Below are 24,268 nucleotides of genomic sequence, written 5' to 3'. Positions count from 1 at the left end.
GCTTACATATACAATCATATTCTTTGAATTTTGTTAGATAGATACAGATTGCCTTATTACTGCAACTAAGATATGATAATAAAGACTCATATTTATGTCATGCTTTAAGGTTTACAGAATGCTTCCTTCACAGCAGCTCACTGAGACAGGCAGTGTTAAGTATCACTGCCCTTATTTTAGACCTGAAACTGAAACTTAAAAGGCATTAAGCAATTTGTTTGAGGTCAGATAGAAATGCCAGGTTGAGAATGGAACCTGGATCTTCCTACTTTTGGACCAACATGCAAAAATTGGAGGTAGTAATAGCACAATTATGGTATTAGTAAAATAAGGGTTAGCTGATCTCTATGGCATCTTCCAGTTCTAAAACTCCATGATACTATTTTAATAAATTCCATTTATTTTTAAAGGACTCAAAATGACTATGGATTTATTTGTAAAGACCAGGTTTATAAATCTGAAGTATTGCTGCTTCCAAATATTTAACATTTCCAATGTGTGCTTAAGTTTACATTTCACACAATCATTTGAAAATTAGCATTTGTGTGTTTCTTTATATTGCTTTCTTCCAAGTTTTTAATAGGTCCTGGAGGATTTGTCAGATCATTAATTAGTTGACCGAGGTTTGTAGTTGAGGGAGTTTTTAAGATTCCATTCTGCTTACCAAGCAGCAAGTCTCCTGGGTATTCAGGACTTTAGACACATGCAGGCATTTAATTTGTCTTGTAGTTTTAAATGTCACATAAAGTTCAAAAAATAGATCATTGAGCTTTTAAACCAAGGTCTGAGATGTTTTATCTTCCTAATGGGATAACAGAGAGAATCTGGATTTGGGTTTGATCTATAACCTTATATAACATGCATTACATTTTTGTTTAGGCAGTTTGGAAAGGCTTCCTGTTACGGAAGAAACTGACCAGAGCACTAGCTTCCATTAAAAATGAAGAACTTGAGGATGGCTATGAAGAAATCGACCTAGATGACTTTACGTTTGATGAAGTAAGTATAAACTGGAACATAAAACATTCATTTAAAATAGTGCTGAGTGAAATTTTAAAACCATTTAAAAATTTTATCCTATAGATAATTGAATGGCCATCATGTATTATCTCTAATGAACAGGAAAATGTGTCATTATTTAATATTTTATACATTTGTTCTCAAGGTAAGGATGTGCTAAGAATGTTATAACCATGATATATATTTTCCCTAAACTTTGACTCTGATTCCTACCTCATATTTCTGATTTGTTTTCTTTGTCAGAAGTATTTGGACTACAAAGAACTATAGTAGATTTGTATCATATTAACATTAATATTTTCAAAAAGATAATTAACAATAATAATACAACATAATATAAGTTCCCCAAGAGCAGAGATTATGTTTTCCCTTTTTTAAAAAACTAAAACAAAAATGTTGGGTTTTGTTTTAATTTTTTAATATATTTTTATTGTTTGTCCATTTGAAATGTGTTGTGGTATGAAATGTAACTACCTCAGAAGTCTTGCTCTGATGCTTCATCATGGCATGTGGCATGGAGGCAACTCTAGGTTCTTTAAAGCTATGCCAGCAAGAGCACAAGCTTGGCAGGCTCTAAAATACTAGCAAGTCTTCACAGGGGATAAACCAAGTCTTTTCTTCTGGTGATCAGCCTTCCTAATCCTGGGGAAGTATAACAGCCCACCTGGTGATGAAATTGTTTCTGGCCAACACAGTCTATGAAAAGAGAGACGGAGATGGAGACAGAGAGACAGAGAAAGAGATAGAGAGAGATTAGATAATATTGATGTTGGTATAGGTATAGATGATAAAGTTATAGGTATATTTTGGGTGGTCTTCAATCCTGGATGAGTGCCTTCCACTTCTGCAATAATGATAGCAGGAAAGGAAGCAGTAACTTCTAAGAATCACAGTTTTTAGACCTCTGACAATCTTTGCTTTGATTCTTGGTGAACCGAATATATGAGATCCTTGTCCAGTGACCAGCAAGTGGACGTAATGCTGAAGGAGTTAAGTCATGTTAATCTTGACATTCTTACTACAAATACAAGAAGAAGGAATTAAGTTGCAACTAAATGGAAGAATGTTTCACAGGTATGGACAGGGTTTCATTGTTTTCCCCAAAGTTTCAAGAAGTATTTCATGGGATATGTGTTCTCCATGTATTTCAGTACTAACTAACAGAAAGGAATATGGCCTCCTGATCAGCTAAAAGAGTCCAGACATTGTGAATAAATATTAAAAGACAAAGGAAAATGAATTAACACTCTGAGGAGGGAGAGAACCCTGTGGATTCACAAGATAGCAGAGAACCACAACAGGATGTTCTTGAATGATTTAAAAGAGAAATAAGATTTGTGAAAACAGAATTTATAGCCTATGTAGCATATACAATTGTCAAAATAGAAAAACTGGAATCCATGGTGGGAAATCTCACCAAAGAAATAAAAGAGAGAATAACTGATTGGCAATATAAGTACATAGATTTGAAAAGACGGTCTGGAAGAACAGAAGCAAAAATCAATAATGTTAAAAAGAAAGCATGCTGTGTTGACAAAGCTGACAAAAAATGGCACAGTATTTAATGTTGGCAGGATTGTAGAAAGATAGGCATGCTGATGCATTATTGGTGGATCTGTAAATTGGTACAACCATTCTGGAAAGCAATTCGGAATTATGCAAATAAAGTGGCCAAAATATTTTATAACCTTTGACCCAGAGATTCCATTAATAAGAAAAATGTTCCCCATATACCCCTACATTTTTACAGGAGCACTTTTTGTGATAAGCAAAGGTGCTAAAGGATAGGAATAGTCAGTTTCAGAGGGGAAGTGGAAGGATAGTCACATAAATATGCAATTGGTACCACGAATTGGTTCAAACATTTTGGAAAACAACTTGGAATTATTCTAAGAGAATGACTTAAATGTTCATATCCTTTGACACAGTGATCCCATTGCTAGACATGCCACAAAGAGTTCAGTGATATAAAGGTCCCATGTACAACAAAATATTTATATTTTTTGTGATAACACTTTTTGTGGTAGCAAAGAACTAGGATGTCTATCAGTTGGGGAATGGTTAAACAAGTTATGGTACATAAATGGAAAGTAATATTGCTTCACTAAGGGAATAAAGAATATGATTAGTATGGTGAAGTCCTGGAAGACGTTTTAATGAATTGTCACAAATCAAAGTAAGCATAGATCCAGGAAAACTGTACTCACAATTACAACAATGCCAAAGGAAAGAATAATGATAAAACAATCAAAACTCAATCCTGTAAGATTATGGTGACCATGTTTATCCCTAAGTAAGACATATAAGAGTAGACCATCCCTCCTCTGCAGAAGTAGAAGACTAAGTGGAACCCTACCCATAATATAATGTCACAATTGTTTGATATATTGGTTGATTTTGTTGAATGTCTATTTTTTTCCTCTTTTTTGTTCTTTGATATTTAGGGTAGTTCTCTGGAAGGGAGAAAGAGATTTTAGGAAATAATAGCTAGCATTAATCAAATACAGCACTTCAAGGCTTGCAAAGCACTTTACAAATATGATTTAACCTTATCCTCAAAATATTCCTGGGAGATAGGTGCTATTATTATCCCATTTTACAGACAAGGAAATTGATGCTGATACAAGTTGTGTCTTGCCCAGGGTCACACAGCTGGTAAAGATTTGAGGCCAGATTTGATCTCAGGCCTTTCTGACACCAAGTCCCAGACTCTAGCCACTGTAAGTACCATCAAGCTACATCATCTAGGTAATGTAAAAACAAATATCAATAAAAACAGCATGAAAAGAATGTAGCTACAAATAAAGATATAAAATTCACTATGAGAAACAATTACAGTTGCAAGACATTTTGGAAGAATAGTGGAGAAGGTTTTAAATAGAACATTAAAAAGAAGAGAAAAGGGAAGCAAGCTGCTATCCCAATTATGCCAAGGTGCCTTAAACATAAACTGTAAATACCTATGAATTTTCTGAAAATCTGAAATTATGTCATGAAAAATATAAGTAGTTTGGTTTTAATTTTGTGTTACAACTATATTGACTCTTTAGATGATCTCAGCTCTTCTATCTGCATTTAACTCTTATCAAGTTTTTCCAAGTTTTTCCATTTATTCTGCTGTTAATTCATCTTATTTTTATAGAGTGTAACCATTGTGTTCATAGAACTCATATATCATATGATGTGATGTAATATATACAACCTAAATAATCTCTTCTAGTACAGAGACTGGAGCATAGGTTTTACTCTAAGATGTTAATAATTTTGGATCATTGTATTTTAAAATCATTGGAAAAATCAAGTGCCAATAATATTCTAATATTGACATCAAATTCTATGCTCTGTGAATAAACAGCCAGTATTATAATTTTTTTTTAAATTCTGAAGCTTTTAAGCATCTGAAGAAAAGTATGAAACTTGTGTGATTTTTCTGTGTGTGGCTTTATGCTACCGGCATTTTTTTTAAACTGTCTCCCTCTTTGGCAAAGCCCTGTATATCTTCAATAATCAAATGTGATCTACCTTTGCTGTATGTTTGCACAAAACATCATTTAATATCTTAATTTTTCTAAGAACATTTCACATTTCAAAAGCAAATCACAAAAAAGAATTCATATTTATGAGGCTTTTTATTTCATTTTTCTACTAATCCTATAATTAATTTAATTGTAAGTTTGTATTATTATTACTAGCAATAATACATCTTTGCATTTTCCTTAAAATCATTCAAATAGGTTGATCATTTATTCATCAAAAGATAAATATTGAAATAATTTAGCAAATCAGTTGTTTAACCAAGAAATTATTCCTCAGATAATGTTAGCCTGGGTATAAAATCCGGGTAGCTAGGTGGCACAGTGGATAAAGTGCAGGGACTGGAGTTAGAAAGACTCTGGTCTTAGACATTTATACCAGCAATGCCAATCTAGGCAAGTCACTTGACCTTGTTTGCCTCAGTTCCCTCATCTATAAAATGAGCTGGGGAAAGAAATGGCAAACCACTCCAGTAGCTTTGCTAAAAGAACCCCAAATGGGGTCACGAGTCAGACACAAGTGAAATAACTAAACAACAGCAAGGTTTAAAATAGGTCATAAGAAATCATGTTGTTCAGTCCTTTTTAGTCAGGTCTGACTCTGTGTGAGATAGGAATGCATTCTATATATGGGGGAATAGCCTACGTAAAGGTCAGAGAGAGGAGACAGAATGTTGTCGGTGAGCATCTACAAGAGAACCAGTTTTCCCCTCACACCTGACATGTGGACCTCTATCCCATATTCTATGTTGACTTATTATGGATTATCTTAATTGATGCTTTTTCTCCCCCAGTATGTGGGCTGCTCATATTTAGTCCATGGGGGAACTCCCTGTGGATCTAGAACAATGTTTCTTAATCTTTGTTTTGTCATAGACTCTTTTGGCGGTTTGATGAATCTAATGGACTCCCATTTCAGAAAAAAAAATTAAATATGTAAAATAAAATATATACAATTGCAAAAGAAACCAAATATGTACTTTTATTTAAAATGGAATTTATCCCCCATCCAAATTCATTGACGCCCTTGAAATCCATCGTTGGATCTTTGTGTGTGGGGGTCATGGACTACAGGCTAAGAACTCCTGATCTAGGCATGTGAGAGGAATATTCTTTCCCAGTTGTCTTTCAATTCTCCTTAGAACAGTTGGAAAGAAAAGGAGAAAAGACCAATCATATTGTAGTCCAAATCACCCAAAGGGTGGTAAAGTCTTTTTTTTTTTTCTTTTTGGTGAGGCTATTGGGGTTAAGTGACTTGCCCAGGGTCACACAGCTAGTAAGTATAAGTATCTGAGGCTGGATTTGAATTCAGGTCCTCCTGACTCCAAGGCCAGAGCTCTATTCACTGTGCCATCTAGCTGCCCCTGGTAAAAGTCTTAAATAAGTCCCTGAGGCCTATCATATGGTCATCATGACAGAGACCAAGCACTGCTCAATGAACCTTACAAGGAAAGAGATCGGAGTTTGAGTTAGAGGTTAGTTAGGAGTACCGAAAACCATCTCTGAAGGGATTTCTTCAGAGTGTAGATGTTTCAAGCTTGCTTGGAGAATAGATAGCTTAAACTAAGCACAGGCATCTCATGCTGTCTGGCAGATTAACTTTAATAGATCTGGTTAGTTCAGTATCTACAAAGTTTATAATCTATGGAAAGGCTTGTTGAAGTGACTGACATGTTGGACGCCCAAATTTAGGCCTTTGCTCCCAGAAATCATCCTGACAAGTAGAACTAGGAAAATTTTAGTGTGGAGCAAGTAAAACAAACCTTGCAAAGGGAATAAAGAGATCCTCATTTGAGCAGAGGTTGTCAGAGGTGCTTGAAGGGTCCACGATGCAAATCTAGTGCACCATTTTTGTGTCATGGGTGATTTTCTAAGACAATAGGATACAGTTGTGCCAGGGTGAGTGGTGGCCCTTCCCCCAGAGATTCTAGCTTATACCTTTTTACAGTTTATCTTCTAATGTTCAGGAGGTATAGAGGTGAAGCATTAAGTAGAAAGAATAGAATTAAAGAAACGATTGGAGTCATCATGTCCTTCCATTCTAGGGATTGGCCAAAAAAAAAAAAAAATACCTGCCATGCATTTGGGCTTTCAGAAAGGAGTTTGACATGGCAAAGTCAAGAGAAGCAGCTCAGTCTGGAGAGGTAGCCTGAGTGATAGCAGTGGCTGCAGGGGATTGGGGTGTGGGATGGTGCAGGAACGGCGAAGGGTGCCAACTAAAGCCCTCTAAAGGCACCAGGAGATTTGGCTGCTGGAGAACACCATCGTAAGTGGTCGTCTTCCAAGCTGGTGTTTACCAGTTCTCCTCTCTGTACTGAGGTACTTGGGGGGGTTCTGGTGTTGGTGCTTGCCTGCTCCACTCCTCTGGGCTCAGGATCTCCCCTGGTATGCTGAGGTGGGCCTTGCCGCTGGCTTGCTGGAACACCTCCCATCCTATACTGTTCCCCCTTCCCCAGAGTGAGAGGGGCCTTTCCCATCAATCCCCCAAGCTTCCTGGGCTACAAGACTGCTGCACCTTGTCTTTCTGCTGGCTCAGCTGTTCCAGGGTTTTTCCTAGGGAAATATTTTCTGGGCTTTCAGAGGTCCGTGAGGGAGGGTGAGAGCGACTTACTTCTTACTCTGCCATCTTGGCTCCCAGAAGCGTCTTTTTTTAATAATAAATTTATTTATTTATTTTTAGTTTTCAATATTCAATTCTATAAGATTCTGAGTTCCAAAATTTCTCCCCATCTCTCCCCTCCCCCTACCCCAAGATGGCGTGTAAATTGATATAAGCTCAACATATACAGTCATATTAAACCTATTTTCACATTAGTCATGTTGTAAAGAACTAGCAAGCATTTGCTTTCTCTCTCCCATCATTAAAAAAACAACAATCTACAAAAGCATTTATTCCAAATACAAAGCAAGAAAAATAATTACAGAATATTGTACTGATAAACCTGGCACATGGCATCCACAGGAAGAATAAGCACATGTTGAAGTGCCGTTGTAATAGAGACACACGTTCTCAGAACACACATAGCCAGAGCAAGTCACAATTCTGAAACTATGGACCTTGATGTCCTTTTTCAGGGAATGTTTTCACCAAGTTCACTGATGTGAGTGACATTCATGTTGAAGGAGTGGTTGCACTGCTATTCTGCTGCGGAGGCAGGCCTCTTTACTCCTATGATATCGTCTCTTTCTTTCAGAAAGAGCAGAAAGATCTTTGGCTTTGAATTTTCAGAAACTTCTCTGGTTTTGTCTAGACTATGAAAGATTTTCATCTCTTAGGCAACATCTGGCAGTGTAGAGAGAGGGGTATAACTTCTCTTTACCCAGGATCTGAGGCCTTTTCCTAGTCCAACATTCATGGTTCAGGGTTAGGTCCCCTCAGTGAAAAAACTCTTTCAAAGTTATGGCAATCAACCAGTATATATACTAAATCCTCCTCTGCAAACTAAGCTATATCCAGTCAAGGTATACTTGTCTGATAATTGCAAAATAATTCAGGGATTCAAAATTCTCCAGATTTTAATTCTAAAATTCCCCTGTTGGTCATATGCAAGTGAGCAACTGAGAAACAGGGAAATGAGACTTGTCTTTGCCCTGGGTTAATGCATTGTCTCTTTTGCCTGCTTTCTTAGTATTTTTTTCACATGCAAATCCTGCATTTGTCTTTGTCTTTGTCCCTTTTGATCAGCAAAATGGCCAAAGTCTGAAAGGGGCTCATAATTACATTTGCAATAATAACTAAGATTCATTAGCAGTGAAATGCCAGATTTTGGTGCTATAATATGCCACTATGGTGGTAAGTACGAATACTTCTTAAGCAGTTGACCCAGGCTTTATTTCATACTTGTGAAAGTGGGGCAGAAATAGCAGTGGATATTGGGGGTGAGCAGAGAGTGAGCTAGACCCAACAGAATGACACAGAAGGCGATTGATATATGATGGAGCAATTTGGTGTTAAGGCCAAGTGGCCATGAGAGAAAGGAGTATAAAGCACTGGAATCATAATGGTAACAGTTCACATATTACGTTTTAAAGTTTATAACACTTGAACATTCAGGTAAAGTGCTCTCTTTACCACAGTTTTGTGGGGCAGATAGTGCACATATTGTTATCCTTATTTTTACAGAAAGAAGAAATTGAGCCTTAAGAAGTTAACTGATTAGACCAGAAACCACACAATAAGTGTCATATTTGGGAATCAACTTAGACATCTTAACTCTAGGCCTAGAATGCTCTCTACTATACCACACTATCTTCCCTCTGGGAGGATGGAGGAAAAGTAAAAAGGATTCTGAAAGTTGTGGATAAGCCAGTTAATGTTAAGTAGAATGTGTAGTGTTATACATACAAGTTGGCATGAACTCTAATTAATAATTAGCAAAGGATACTTATCACTAGTGTATGGCCAATTGGAACCACATATGTTCATATATGTTCTGTGCTTGTATCCAGTTACCATGTAGAACATAATTCTGGTGAGGATAATGGTGAAAATTTAAAAGTCTCCTTGATAGTGTATACAGTGTGATGCTTTATTTTTTATTCCAGTCTATCCCTTGCTCATTACCTCCTATGGACAAATTCTTTTACCATGTTGGTAGTTTCCAGTATAAATAACCCTTAGTATCTTTGCAATGTCTTATAAGCATAGGTATGTGAATATCTGTCTATCCATCTCTATCTATCTATCTATCTGCTTACTTCTCATCTATCTAGATATGTATGTGTATTATATGTATGTAAGTATATATGCACACCCCAAAGCACACCACAATAAAGATTTTGTTAATATATACATAAAATAATGAATTTCCATAATTTTTGATCTTTGCCTTTTAAAGTCTTTTTTTAATAATCTCTTTTGGCCAAAGTTGTAAGTATATAGATATATCACTCTCTCTGTCTCTCTCTATACCCACAGATACACCTATATGTGTGTAAGTTGTATGTGTATATACATACACACACATATATATATAATGTGTAAATTTTATATCGATTCCAGTAACTAGAAAAATATGTTGTTGATAAATTTCCCTTCAAATATTTTTAACATTTATACAGTAAAGAAAATCTGAACAAGTTTTTTTTAATCAATCACTGAGGATTGTATAAATCTCTAGTGGTAAACATAATAGAATAACATACATTTTAGAAAGCAGTGATATGTTTATTGCTCTTGGCCAAAAGAAATGACATTGCGGGATAGATATATTTTTTCAGACATTCTTGGTAGTGCCAAATGTAAGCTTCACATTAGCAAGCTTGACCTTATATAAATCAGTTGTCCTGGTTGTATTTTTTGTTACTTATTATGCTCATTTTATTCCCTAAATAATTCTTTTTCCTTTCTTAATCTATTAAAATTACTTTTAGGTTTCCAAGCCATCTCGATGATCATGTTAATCACAAAAGAAGGTTAATAAAATACATGTTCTTAAAGAATATGACTTTAGCATGAAAATAAAATAGAAAAACTTGGTTAAGTCTTGAATTCTAATTTGAATGAAGTCTTCAGTTGGCACCAGACCTCAAATAACTCTTCCAAGAAGTAGATCCTAATTTGGGAAGCTAACAATGTTTCTAGGACCATCTCTTGGTTATAACAAATGAGGGTGATCAACCTGATTTTGCACTTTGGAAACATAGGAAGCAGCAAAGGAAACACTATAGGATAGGGGTCATAGAGGTGCTTTGGACATCTGGTGCTAAAAAAAAAAAAACCAAAACTCCCCAAACAAAAACCTAATGTATTTATGCACATACAGAATTTGTTTGGGTCTTCGTGTCTAACAGCCATCTTTTCTTCTATCCTTCCAAAGCCATCCTTCAAATTACGTGTTTTTTTTTTTTAATTTTGTTTTGTGTGTGGCATCACAACACCTTTGCCCCTTTAAGGATGTTGTTGATAATTATTTAACTAGGTTTTACCTGTATAAAAATGTTAAGGAAGGAAGGTGAGGGACTATTTGATATAACAGATTTGCCCTTGGCTTAGATGCTCTCTAGGGATGATCTTAGATTTTACTCTATTTGTCCAAGACTTAAGAAGGAACTTAATATCTTGTTCTCAGTTTTCTATTGTAAATATTTAAAGTTCCTAGTCACTAAAAAAAAACTCATACCAGGTAATATTTTGTGACTCAGTTGTGTAAGATAAACAACCATTAACTATAGTACAATGGAATGAAACTATCAAAAACAAAAATTGCTACCTTTAAATAACCTGTTTTCCCATTCATTATAGTACTGTCATTTTTACACTTGCATATTTCTATCTCAGTAACCCTCCACTAAAGACCTAAGATGATGCTTCACTATGGACTTCAAGAAGTCATTACTTCTCAGAGGTTATGCCAGCTGGGCATAAGCTCTGGAAAGTCATACCAATTTCAAAACCTTTATTAGTGTGATCCCAGTAAATATACTGTATGATATTTGTTTGAGGACCACCCTAATAGATGGTGGAAATGGTTGGCTGTCAGCTGATAATTTCCTGGCTTGCAGAAAGATGTGAAGGTTAAAGCATGAAGGAGTTATGTTCTAAATTGGTAGAGATAGTTCTTACACTTATGCAATAATACAACCTTTAAGTACTGAATTATATTAATTTTAGATCTCTATGCATTTTTATTAAAGCATAATATTTCAAAAATAGTGACTGTTTCCTTGATTACAATCATGCTAAAGGAATAATTTTTACTATCTAGTTGGGAATTGTAGATTTCCCAAAGTAAGAAATAAGTATAAAATCCCAAAGAACTGTTTTGATTATATATCACACTTATTCATTTTAATGGCTACTGAACAAAAAGATGCTTTGTTTAAATTTGGTGGTGTGCAGTATTATAATTATGAAATATTAGTTTAGGGCATAAAACAGTGTGATTTTATAAACCATTGAACTTCACCTACAATGGCATTATTATAAGGAGTCAAGTATGTCATGGCTGTTGTGAAATATCTTATAGGCACATGAGTAAAAGAAAGTTATTTTGTTACCAGAGTGTTAATCCTGTCCCTGATACCAGTATTAGAAAAGAGTTTTTTGAACTTCATATGGTCACAAAAATATTACAAAGATATAAATGGAAAAAAATGAATAAGAAGTGTTAAAAGTTTATTTACACTGTTAACTATACAGACCAGTTTTAGAATTAAAAAGAACATTTGACCAATATTCAGAATAACTCCTTTTAAGTGAAATGTGATTCTATTTTCAACTTTTCTTAAAGAATCATGCAATCCCTATTATGTATCCGTTAAAGTATATACTGTCATATTAGACAATCCAAGCAATAAATAGTCCCAGTAATTCTATACTAAATTATCCAATGCTAGGATAACCATCTGTCTCAGGTTCTGCTTAAGACAGAATACATCCTAGAAATATCTCATAAATGGGAGAAAGATGTTCTTAAATCACAGGGGAAGGGACTTTGGAAGAAGGGCACGGGATCAAGATTAACACAAAGGACAAAGTAGATAGAGGCCTGGATAATAGGAATCATGTTACTAGTGGTATTTTACTCATCACCACATAATACATTCCTTCATGTTTTCTGAGAAGCTATGGTGAAAAATGGGGAAAAATGGACAACAGGACCTAACTAGAAAAAAAAATGGAAATTTTTTTCTGTCAGGTCTAAGAGAAAAAAAAATGTCAGCTAATATAGACCAATCATATAAATTTAGGAGAGAATGTATGATCATTTGTACATATTTGTACTATTCTTCAATTTGAGTGTAATGATTACATGTTATTTCTAGTGCTTTTTTGGAATTATAGCTGTCAAACAGATGAAGACACTGAGCGGGGTCAAAAGTCATATTACAATTTTTTTAAAAGTTACATCCAATAATCCATTATGTCACAACATCTCAAAATGGCGCAGGACAAAAGTTTCCTGCAAGGAAAAAGCTCTGATGTATTATGTGAAAACTTTTGCAACATTTACAGCATATAAGACAGTTTAAAAGAGAATTTGTAAGAGTTATCTAAATGAAACTGATTTTATCAGTGTACTTTGGGGCATTTCTTATTCACACAGGCTGCCTTAGAGAAAGAATGGTTCTCTTTGGATTCCACCAACTTCCCTTCCAAAACACAGGCTTTCCCAAATGAACTGCACCAGCCAAAGGTAACATGTCATGGAAATTTCTTAGTCCTAGATCTTTGTTCATTCCTTAAGGTTATGCTACACTTGGGTGATTAATACTGCAATTTATTGACTTGAAAAACACAATTACTTTTAGAAGCCTCTGACTTCCTCTGCATCCCCAGATGTAATTTTTCATGATGCTTTTTCCTTCATATGCTTCATTTTTGTCTTTATTTTGGATTTCTTTCAACACTTTGCTTCACAGTAGCAAAAAAAAAAAGATGATGGTCTTCAGCTGCATGTTTGGCAATGGGCTAAGAATTGCTAGTTGATACGGTACGTTAAAAATACAAAAGGCTTGCAACAGCTGAAGCTTCTCAATCAGAGGTCATTGAACTGTAATATCTGTTATTTATTTGATAAACTTTGAAGTTTTAGCTTTTTAAGGGTTTTTTTGCCTCTTTGTAATTATTCATCTTACTATATGCAAACTATTTCAAAAGACATACTCCTCCCCATGACAACAAAGGACATTTATGTGTACGTTTCATAAATTTTCATTTCTTTAACATTTTGTCTTCATAATGAAGTATAAATTACAAATGTTAAGTCATATTTTCTATGGCTTTAAGGCAAACAATTAATGTAAATTGATAAAAATGTTCAAAATTCAAATGAAAGTAAAGTAATGCTGGATTTACATTTTCCTTTCTGATAAGAATTCAGGATATTTGTCCTCTGATGACACTTCACTTAATTTACCATATCATCCAGAGCAACCTTGGCAGTGTAATGAGAGAGAAAATCCATTCTCTCCTGAAGACTCTCAGTTTACTGACAGGTAAGTTAAATCAATATATTTGCATATGTGTGGGGAAGTAGCTCATCACCCAAATAAATGAATAAATAGCATTCTTTGAAGCACTAGTTATAATTTAGCAAAGAGTGAGGGTAGAGTTCTTTTTTTCCCTATTATATCTATTTATAATAAGATTAATTAATTGATTGAAGTTTAGGTTTTTTTAAAGGATAATTTTTAGAGATTTTTTTTTAAATTATGCAGACTGTAAAAGTTAGTTGTACTTTTAAAACCAAGTAAGTTCCACAGCTAGCTTTCTAATAAAATTATTTTCAGCTGGGAAACACTTAAATATAGCTCCCTAGGTATAGATAAGGATTAAAGGAGAATTTCTTTCTGTGCTGCATTCCTCCACAGAAAGGGATTGAAATATGCTTTCAGTAATTGAAACGTAAACATTTTAAATTGATGGCAGGCTTTTATTACTTTCTAAGATAAAGGCTTCTTCTGTTATTTAAAATCGATTTTATTTCCGCGTTTTACAGAGCATAAACAGTTTGCAGTTTAACAAAGAATGAAAAGCAATCATACTTTAACTCAGTTGTTACTAGTTCTCTTCTGTTGCCAGATCAGAAAGTCAAAAACTGTCCTCTTCATCTGATTTCAAGAGCTATATGAAAATGTCCCTAAGATCTAAAAAAGAAGAAAAAATTTCAGAAGAATGGTATGTTTTCTATATATTCTCTCTGTCTATATTATGTTACAAATTAAAAGATCAAGATATTTTTAAAGGAGGTGTTTTCTTCTGTTTTAATATTGATTTTGCCAGATTTATTTGACATAATTCTATGAATATTTTGATTTTTTTCCATTAATTTCAAATTTTATAATAGAATAATTTAAATGAGATACAATAATTATGTTAAATATGTATACCCATATAAGTATATATATTACCTATACATGCACACTTACACATACACACATATGTGTGTATGCACATGCATAATACCTGTTGTCTATTGAATTGTTGTTTTTACCTATTTTACTATTACATTTTAGGGGCTTTAAAGATATTTCTACTGCTCAGTTGATGCTAAAGAGAGCCCAGAAAATGAAATCTAAGAAATCAAGGCATAAACTAGGTGGGTGAATGATACAAATGTATTTTAAATACCTGATTTATCTAGTGTAGATTTTCTCTTTAATCCTCTTTAAGGATTATCTGCAAATGTGTTTCTTAAAACATCCTCATGTTAAGTAAAGATAGAAATGAGAAGTCAGAAATGGTTATGCACTCACAAGTTGACTCTAAAGAAGACAAAATAGATCAATAAATTAATATTATTTTGAAATGGTTAGTTATAGCCCTAAATAGAATATTCTCTGAAACAGGTATATTCTAGGTTATGCAAAGATGAGCATTTTTGTTTATCTCTGTGTCTTTGATGTTTGGTATTTGTTGATTTCTGAAAATGTTGAACTGAGAATTTAAGCAATAATACAACTCCAAACAGTTTTATTTCTTTTAACTTTGTTGATTCCTTCCTTATAAAGACTTCATGGCATGTGTTCAGTCATCATGTGTTTTAGATTCCTGTTTAACTTGTAGGCTGTTTATATAAATTTCTAAGTTTCATGAACGGTAATCAGTTTTAGAGATTTCATGATTGACACCTGTAGTATAATAGATGGCTTCCAAGCACCAGCACGTGGTTTTGTAGAGCTTGGAAAGCGTCCAGATGCTTCGTTCCTTCTGTCCCACTTGCCTGACTTGACCACTCTATGTTGCCAGCCTTCTTTCTCTGGGCACTTCTTATCACTTCGGTGGATCTGTTGAAAGTTCTCAGCTATTTTACAGATGTTGTTGGTGGAAAAAGCAGGTTCCTATAAATTTTGATGTCTCCTTTTTTTTTTCATGCTTTGTCTTAAGGAAACTTTTTCAAAAGGTGAATACCAATGTTGTGTGCTGTTGGCATTTGCCATTAGTCATGTAAAGTTCACAATCAAAATGTGTCTGAGGGGACAACTGCACTCTAGAGACTGACATTTTTAGACTTTCATCAGCTTCTTTAGCATCAATTTCTTATAGTCAAAGAAAAAAAGGTAGAGTCGTACATTTGTCTATGGCTAAGAATCACAAAATAGCTATAATCCTAATGAACCAGGAGCTGAAGTAGCCCAAACAATCATTTTATTTTCCTTTGACTTTTTCCAGTGTCTCTTACATTTTGTATAATTAATAAACATTAGTAGATTGATTATCACTTTCTCAGGTTTAAAGATACAACAAAGTATTCATTTTCCTATACGTGTAAACTAGATTGTCAGGGCCATCTTTGGGTAATTGGAATGTTATCCATTGTTTTACATGTTTAAAATATTTGTGTCTATAACATTTTAGGATATCAATTTATTTAATGTAAATAAACATGACATTTCTTATCACATTCAGAGCTCCTATCTTCTCATTTGAGCTACATCACTAAGAGCTCTGCCACCGAAATGCTATCAGGCAAAATGGAAATAAAGAAAGCATAGGCTCTATGCCCCATACAGAGAATATTGATATCCAAGAAATGCCTTTTGATTTCTTAGTAGATTACCCTCAGCAGCAGCAGCATTATCATAACTTTCATCATTAACAAAATATATATTAAATGCCATCTCTGAGAGTGGTAGAAAGCTCAGTAACATCCCTGTAAATTCTAGGAGAAGGCTGTGTGCCTCATTCATACAAGAGCTGAGATTTTTTAGTACACAGCTCTTTTATGCAAGGTATAAAAACACTAGGCATAGTGCTTTTCTGAACTGAGACATAAAAATCACAAAATGGTTGAGCTACAAGGGATTTTAGAGATCATTTTGTCTCACCCTGTTGTTTTACAAATGGGAAAACAGTTCCAAAAAGGTGCTTAAGGTCATAAAATCAATCAGAGTCAGGAATACAACTTAAACCCAGATTCTTTCCTTTCTATTATGCTGTCTTTGGATGTAATATAAGAAAGCCTCAGATAGCACAAGAATGAGGATATTGACCACCAGGCTATTTGCTCTACCATACTTACTATTTAAATCAAACATATACGATGTCAGGCATTAGATTTTTCTGGCTTAAAGTTATACTAGTTTATGTAAATAATGTTTTGGCACTTGTGTTTTATAGAATTCTTTAACTGAATATGCATAGATATATTGTAAGTTAATTCTTTTTGTAAATTTATAAATCATTATAGTTAGTTTTACTTATAAATCTAGCAAAGTATACACCCATACACAAAAGTCCACATTGTAGATTTGCAGAAACCAAAGAAATTACCAAATAAAAAACAAAATAAACCTATAATGACCAGTCACAAGGGGGCATAGTAGGGTAACAAATAGATAAGTGCCTCAGATTTCTAAGTTATAATTTCAATTTAAACCTTATAACATATGTACACATATATGCATATACGTTTAATGACAGTGCTTACTAAAGCTTGACTTGTTAGGCATAAAGTCTTTTAAGTGATATTTTTGTATTTAAGGCCATAACTTATTTTAAGAAACTTTCTGTGATACCTGGTGTGGTTTTGCTTTTTTGTTAGGTTATCGTTGTATATTGCTCATTTCCAAAATTTTTCCCCAAATTAGTCTAAACCCAACTGTCAAATGAAAATTTGAAGCGAGAAGATGTTCACGTGTCCATTCATCTTTAACACTGCTGTTCCCCAGGCCTTAACAGACATGTATTTGAATGCTATATAGCCTTGTAATGAAAAGCATAAGGCATAAAAAAGGAAAATTTTACCAATTCACTCTTTAATAATGTATTTTTCCTAATTGGATATATTGATTATAAGTAGATGGCTTTCTACTTTTTTTTCTTTTTTGAAGATATTAACCATAGATTGATAGTTTCAAGAAAGCCATTAAACTCTCTGGTGCTCAATTTCATCATCAGTAAATTAAGAGTGTTGGATTCTCAGGCATCTTACAGCTCTAAAATTTTATGATTCTATAAAATATGATGAACAATGCAATTCTGCCTTATAAGAATCACTACCTAAAACCTTTTTTAAGAATAAAAACCAAATTATTTTCCAACTTACATTTTAATTATGTTCCAAAGAAATTACAGCAATTTGCAAACATAATGCTTAATTATTGGTAATATGTATCATACCAGTCTATTTTTTTCACCTGAATGGAACTCTTCAGGCCACCAGAGGGCAGCATAATCCATGGGAGTCCCAGAGAGATTTGTCCTCTCTTAAGGGTCAGAGACTAGAAACATTCATTCAGATAGGGTCAGACTGTGTCCTAAAAGTTAGACAAGGCTGTGTATCATCAGGGAGATGGAAGATTGATTGAATGGATTATGACAATTAAAATGCAAAATTCCTCCATGAAAAATTTTAATTTATTTTAAAGCAAGTGACCTATTCTATCTATCTCTCTTTTCTAGTTTTGTTGTCTATAGATTTTTATTAGGGAATTTGCTTCAAGGTGAGATAAAGAGTATATGAGGGAAGGGCCAATTAATTTAACACAATGGGACAAAATGATATAAATCAATGGGGTGGCACTGGCAAAAGAGGAAGATGTGGCAGGTTATTAGCAAGTAGCAGGAGAATGGTGGTCTATGGTTGGCAGTCATTTGGGTAGAATTTAATTTGGGTAACATTGAAGGATGTGGTGTCATTTTCTAAAGGTGATTGATGAGATGGGACAGGAGAATTTAGCAGGTAACTAACTGATGATTGTGTCTTTATGTGAATTTGTTGTATTATTGGCTACAGGTATTTTCTTTTTAAATTTTTTCTTTACATGATGCATTTAACAGATTAACCAACATGATCATTTAAATATAGGTTGTAAATGAAACTGAATTTCAGTTACAAAAGCTTTTCTTTGTATTTTAGATGTAATGTAATAGTAATAGAATCATTTTTAAATTGTTCACTGATGCTACTTTATTCTTCCTTTTTTTTACATCACGTTCACTACTTACAGCTTCCTCCCCCATACAAACCCTCCCTCATACCAAATAATTATAATTATACAAAACAAAATTCACACATCTGCTGTGTCTGAAAAATGTCTCTCATTTTGCACTTCCAGTCCATCACCTCTTGGTCATGAGGTAGGAAGCACGATCTATTATCAGTCTTTAAAATTAAGTATTGTTTTTTAAATGAAGGAGTTAAACATGAACCATTAGTAACAAAACTCACATCAGTAGTAACCTTTTTTTCAGCGGTCTGTGTATAGAAGAGGGTGAAGGGTTTGTTTGTTTGATGATTCAGCTTGGAGTTTAACAGTTAACATTTAGTGAGTAGAAAGAAGAGGGAAACATAGGGCCTATGATATTATCAAAAAGGGAACCATACTAGCATCAGCTGAAAGGTAAGGGTGAGGTTTAGCTGGCTAATGATTTATTTTAAAAAATGTTAAGGTCCGTTACATGAAGGTAATGCAGAGAATTATAAAGTAGTTCAATAAATTTAGAATAAAGGAATATTTTGATGATTATATGGCAAAGGAGAGAACCCTTTTGATTAGTTCTTATATGGAACATTCTCCAGTAGGAGTAAAGTCCATGATAGAATATTTATGTAAGATAGCTGAGGTGAAGGACCTACTGAAGTGATAAACGTGAACGAATAAAATACAAATATGCTGAGGTTATACATGGAGATGTTCAGATCTACCAGGCTAACAATAGAAAACTAGAATATCAAGAAGGCCCACCAGGAATTAATAGTCTACACAGGCAGAGTCTTGAGTGGGATTACTTGTCCTGAGAAGTGAGTGGGAGATGACTGACAAAGGCCTCATGAGCATCTCTAGAACTGATTAAGTAATCCAAAAGTAGAATCACATTCATCAGGGATCAGGGAGGATCATTAATTATATAGCTGCAGGAGGCAGCATGACAATGTAAGAAACAATGGATTTGGAAACAAGATTGGATACCTGGCACATAGTAGCCACTTAATAAGTGTTTATTGGATAAGATTGGTTAGTTCTAACCCTGCCACTCATCAGCCACGTGATTTTTGGTGAACCACAACCTTTTTAAACTCAGTAGCAATTATAGTAAATAATAATAATTACTTTTAGGAGGCCGCTAGGTGGCTCAGTGGAGATAGAGCACCGGGCATGGAGTCAGGAAGACCTGATTTCAAATTTGACCTCAGACACTTAGTAGTCACTTAATCACCGTTCTCCTTAAGGTACTGGAGAAGAAAATGGCGAATTACTCCAGCACTTTGCCAGCAAAACTCCATGGACTTTAGGATCCATGATATCACAAAGAGTTGGACTTGACCAAAAAACTGAACAGCAACCTGCAGGGTTGTTGTGATAATGTATTTAAAGATTAATTTTTCTACCTAAAGCTCTGCATAGAAGTTGTTACTATTATTACTATTAATGTTACTGCTAATAAAGTATAATCCATCCTCCAAGGACTTTAGAAGAAAGTCAAGGAAGAGAGGACTGCGGAGCAAGAGAATAACTAGCATGGTGGGGACAGAGTCAAGAGGCAATGACCAGTGAAAGACAAGGGAAGCGAGTGCCATAAAAATCACTAAGTCTCAGCTTAATATCAAGGGGTGGTTTTGTAGTTCTTGGAACAGACTGTGCTCCCACAAAATAACTTTTAAAAAGGTATTAATAAACTCACAGATCAGGTAACATTAAATAACTTTTTTTTATCATTTAACAAAAAGACAGTAATCTGACTTTTGTCATTAAATAGAAGGATATAACCTGGAACATAGCCATTCTATTAATTGTAAGTGATGCTTATTATTTTAAAACTCTTTCTGCATGCACATTGATAGGAAGAGCTCTGAATTTGAAGTCAAAAGACGTGCGAACAAATTCTGGCTCTGCCACTTGCTATCTGTCTGTCCTGTGAACAAGTCAGTTAACCCAGACACTTAACTTGGATCATTGGTAACATGATAAGGTGGGTCTCAGGGGTGGGGAACCTATGGCCTGGAGGCCACCTGTGGCCCTCTAGGTCTTCAAGAGCAACCTTTTGACCGAATCCAAACTTCGTAGGACAAATTCCATTAATAAAAGGATTTGTTCTGTAAAACTCAGATTCAGTCAAAAGGCTGTACCCAAGGACCTAGAAGACCACATGTGACCTGGAGGCCTTAGATTCCCAGCCCCTGGTCTAAGTGATTACCAAAGGCCTCTTCCGACTCTTAATCTATCGTCCTTTGATTCTACATATCCATGGATATCAGAGAATCAGTGACAATAGGTTACAGGATTTTATATATCCATAGATACCAGTGATTATAGGATGTACAAGTGAACTTAAATAAAAATGGGAAACCCTAAGAGAGGTAAACAAGATCTACCCCTTGGAATAAAGAAAAATGAAGTGACATACTGACATACAAACTTTTTAAAAACGTTTTACAAATAAGATAGTTTGAAGGGAAAAGCCATTCATTTGCCAAAACTCATGGAAGGCCATTAGTTTATATAACTGAATTACAAATAAAAACAGCATGAAATAGTGGACAGAGTCAACATTGAAGTCTGGAAGAGCTGCGTTCATGTTCTGTCAGGGACACATACTGGCTTCAGGACCATAGACAAATCACTTAATCTCCTAGGCCTCTAGACAACTCTCTAGGACTAGAGGTGCCAAAGAATGTGTAGACTGCAGTTGGAGTTTTCCTCATTGCAAGTTTCTTCCCAGTCTGGCTTCAAGTTATGCCTACAGGCTGATTGAACATCACCCCCACCTTATAGTCCAGCAAAAGTAGCTGACCTTCTGTTCCATGCATTCCATTTTTTATCTCCATGCTTTCGCATAGCTAGGGGTCCATGAGACCGTCTCAGGAGGTCCTCATGGCCAAAACTGTTCTCATAACAATACTGAGACATTTTAATTTTTAATATGGTGAATATTAATTGATATAACACACATAATGATATAACACATAGAAGCTCTTTGGGGTGGGGTCAAGGTGTCTTTAGTCATTCTTAAGAGTGTAAAGGAGTCCTGAGGCAAAAGAGTTTAAGAACCTCTAGTCTGTCTCCTCTTCTGCCACAGATTTGCTATGTTTCAATTCAATTTCCCAAGCATGTATTAAACTCCTGCTATTTGTTAGGCACTGTGTTTGGAGCTGGGAATATAAAGACAAAAACAGGACAGTGCCTGCCCTCAAAGAGCTTACATTCTATTTGGGAAAAGCAACATAGTCACAGCTAAGGAGATATAAAATAAACACAAAGCAATCTGATGGAGCACTATTAATAAGAGGCATTAGGAAAACTCTCTTATAGGAGATGGCCCTGCTCCCTGAAGGGGACCAATAATTTCATGAGGGTAGGAATAGAATATATAGACTCAAGCTGTTATTATTACCTGGCTCTGCTATGCTGAGAATACCTCATATTTATATAATGCCTTGAAACTTGTAAGATGCTTTACATTGGATATCTCAGAACCTTACAACTACTCAGAAAAAGAGTTTCCTATTCCATTCTGCGACTGAGGATATTGAGCCTTAGGGAGGTGAAGGGACTTGCTCAAGGACACACAGTAAACATACAGACTCCAGTTTTCCTGACTCTTCAGTCCCCTGCTGTATGCACTGGATCACCTGGTTGATGTGAAAAGGAGAGAGAGAATTCTAGGCACAGGGAAGAGCCTGTGATCATACAGAAGAACCTCACATCAAGATGTGAGATAAAATGTACTGTACAGAAAACATGAAGTCAACCAGTCAGGCTAGACCTTATGGTGCATGAGGAGGAGAAGGAAGGTGCAGTCCTCCTGGAAAGACAAGTACAGGGCTCTGAATGCCAGCTAGAGAAGCTTGGACATTTCACCAAATTGTAGAGCGGCATGCTAGATATGGAGTCAAATGACCCGGTTTCAAATCCCATCTTTCCTACTTATACTGATCTGTGACTGTGGGCAAATAAGTTTGTCTCCCTAGGTCTTAGTGTCCTCATCTGTCAAATGAAAGGGTTGAACTATAAAATTTCTGAGGTCCCATCTTCTTTTACATCTATGCTCCTACTTCCCTAGGCCTCAGTTTCTAAAAGAAATAAGAGGTTGGACTAAATCATCTCTAAAGGTTCTTTACTGCTCCAAAATTCCATGAGTAAACTTATTGCATTTTAAAATGAAAATTAGTGGGGAACTAGTACTAATTATATGAAAATTCAAATTTTAGAAACTTTGTAGCAATACATCCAGAAGAGGCAATATGGTACAGTGGAAAGAGCAATGGACTTTGAATCAGAAGAGCCAGATTCAAATTCCACTTCTGCTTCTTATTACATATATAACCTTGGGGAAGTTATAACACCTTCCCAGTCCTCTTTACTCCTCTGCAAAATGAGGGGGTACAACTTGATGGCCTCTGAAATCTCTTCCAGCTCTAAATCTGTAATTCTATGATCTGCTTTGTGAAATAAGATGCATTTGCATCTGATCTAGAATCCCCAGTATGAATTTCCTTCAAGATAAAATGGTAAATAAAGTTTAACTTAAAAAAAAGTAAGTTGGAATAATAATAATAATAATAATAATAATAATAATAATAATAAAAAACATCCAAAGCATAAATACCTGGGTTTCCTAAGGTTTGATTTCATTTCTCTCTGAAAATAACTTAGAATGACCATTTTCTAATTTATCTCACCGCTTTCCTCAAAAACAACAAAATCCTGCTATTTTTCTAACACATTAGTAAATGTTAGAAAAAATGTTTCTAACATTTTTGGGGTAGTTTTTCTACATTTCATAGATTTTTCTACAAAATTAGTAGCTGTTTTGTAAAGTGACAATAATTGATGTTTTTCATATTTATCTATATATATATGTATATATTCTTACTGTTTTATCTTACTACTTGGAATCAAAGGCAAAAATATTAAATATTTACACTTTAAATGCCTCTTCATTATGACTTGCCTTAAAATATCTTTACCTTTAAAAACAGATATTCCAGGACTGTTGTGCATTTTTACTTTTTTTTTCTTTTCCATTCTACTTTTTTTCTTTTCTATTTCTCCATGGAAATTATATTTTAATAAACACAAGTCATTGGAAAGACCATGCACAGTTCTAGACTTGGTATTTAGTTGGCCACAATAAGACCAAACACCATTATTTGCTGCTTTTTGTGATACCTGAAAGTTTCTAAAAGTAATATTCCTCATGGTTGTACCTTTTATGAGAACATTTTCAAGTTTTCTAATTTCACAGTGAAAAAAAAATCATCATTTTCTTAGAGATTTCTCTCTCCTTCAGGGGTAGATTTCAAGTTCTGAAACCCCCAATGAACTTTCAATGGAAAACTTTATTGCCTTAAATTTTAAGTATCTATTGGTTATTTTTCAAATAATGTAGATCAGTTTTGACTTCAAAATACTAAAATTCTGTAAAATATGTTGTCACCTACTATAAAATTTCAAAAGAACCAAGAAAAGGCTAACTTACCTGAAGATAATTTATGTAATGGTAGAAGATATGCTTGCCAGCCTCAAAGTTCTTACAAGGACCTTGCTAGAGGAGGGAGAGGGTAGGTGAGGGAAGGGGATGCAAAATAAATATACAAGAAATAAGCAGAGGATATAAATAAATGTAATTAATGTACAAACTATATCTAAATTATGAGGAATGTGAAAAAGGTAGTTGAGGTTCTTTAAGAAGCTTTTTGAAGACAAAGATTAACAACTATATCTTAAGATGTATAATGAAGTTTATGCAACTGGAGAGGGGGGAATAGGTGTCAATTAGCAGATTCTTTTCAACTAGAATGAATTCAGACTATTATCTTTATCTT

The 24,268-nt window shown here is 34.6% G+C and overlaps 1 protein-coding gene across 1 annotated transcript in view; it reads left to right on the top strand.

The window, feature by feature from the left end:
• Positions 1-24,268, top strand: part of LRRIQ1 (leucine rich repeats and IQ motif containing 1) — a 225,895-nt gene that overhangs the window by 115,615 nt on the left and 86,012 nt on the right. Inside the window, exons 20-24 of the mRNA XM_027842509.1 lie at positions 880-999; positions 12,602-12,691; positions 13,372-13,493; positions 14,080-14,175; positions 14,514-14,596. Coding sequence (XP_027698310.1) covers positions 880-999; positions 12,602-12,691; positions 13,372-13,493; positions 14,080-14,175; positions 14,514-14,596 — 511 coding nt within the window. The remainder of the gene's footprint in view (positions 1-879; positions 1,000-12,601; positions 12,692-13,371; positions 13,494-14,079; positions 14,176-14,513; positions 14,597-24,268) is intronic.

The sequence above is a fragment of the Vombatus ursinus genome, unplaced genomic scaffold (assembly GCF_900497805.2).
Source record: "Vombatus ursinus unplaced genomic scaffold, bare-nosed wombat genome assembly UNPS02014874.1, whole genome shotgun sequence".
Taxonomy (NCBI): domain Eukaryota; kingdom Metazoa; phylum Chordata; class Mammalia; order Diprotodontia; family Vombatidae; genus Vombatus; species Vombatus ursinus.
Note: the sequence above shows the minus strand (reverse complement) of the source record. Positions and strands in the feature narration are given on the sequence as shown.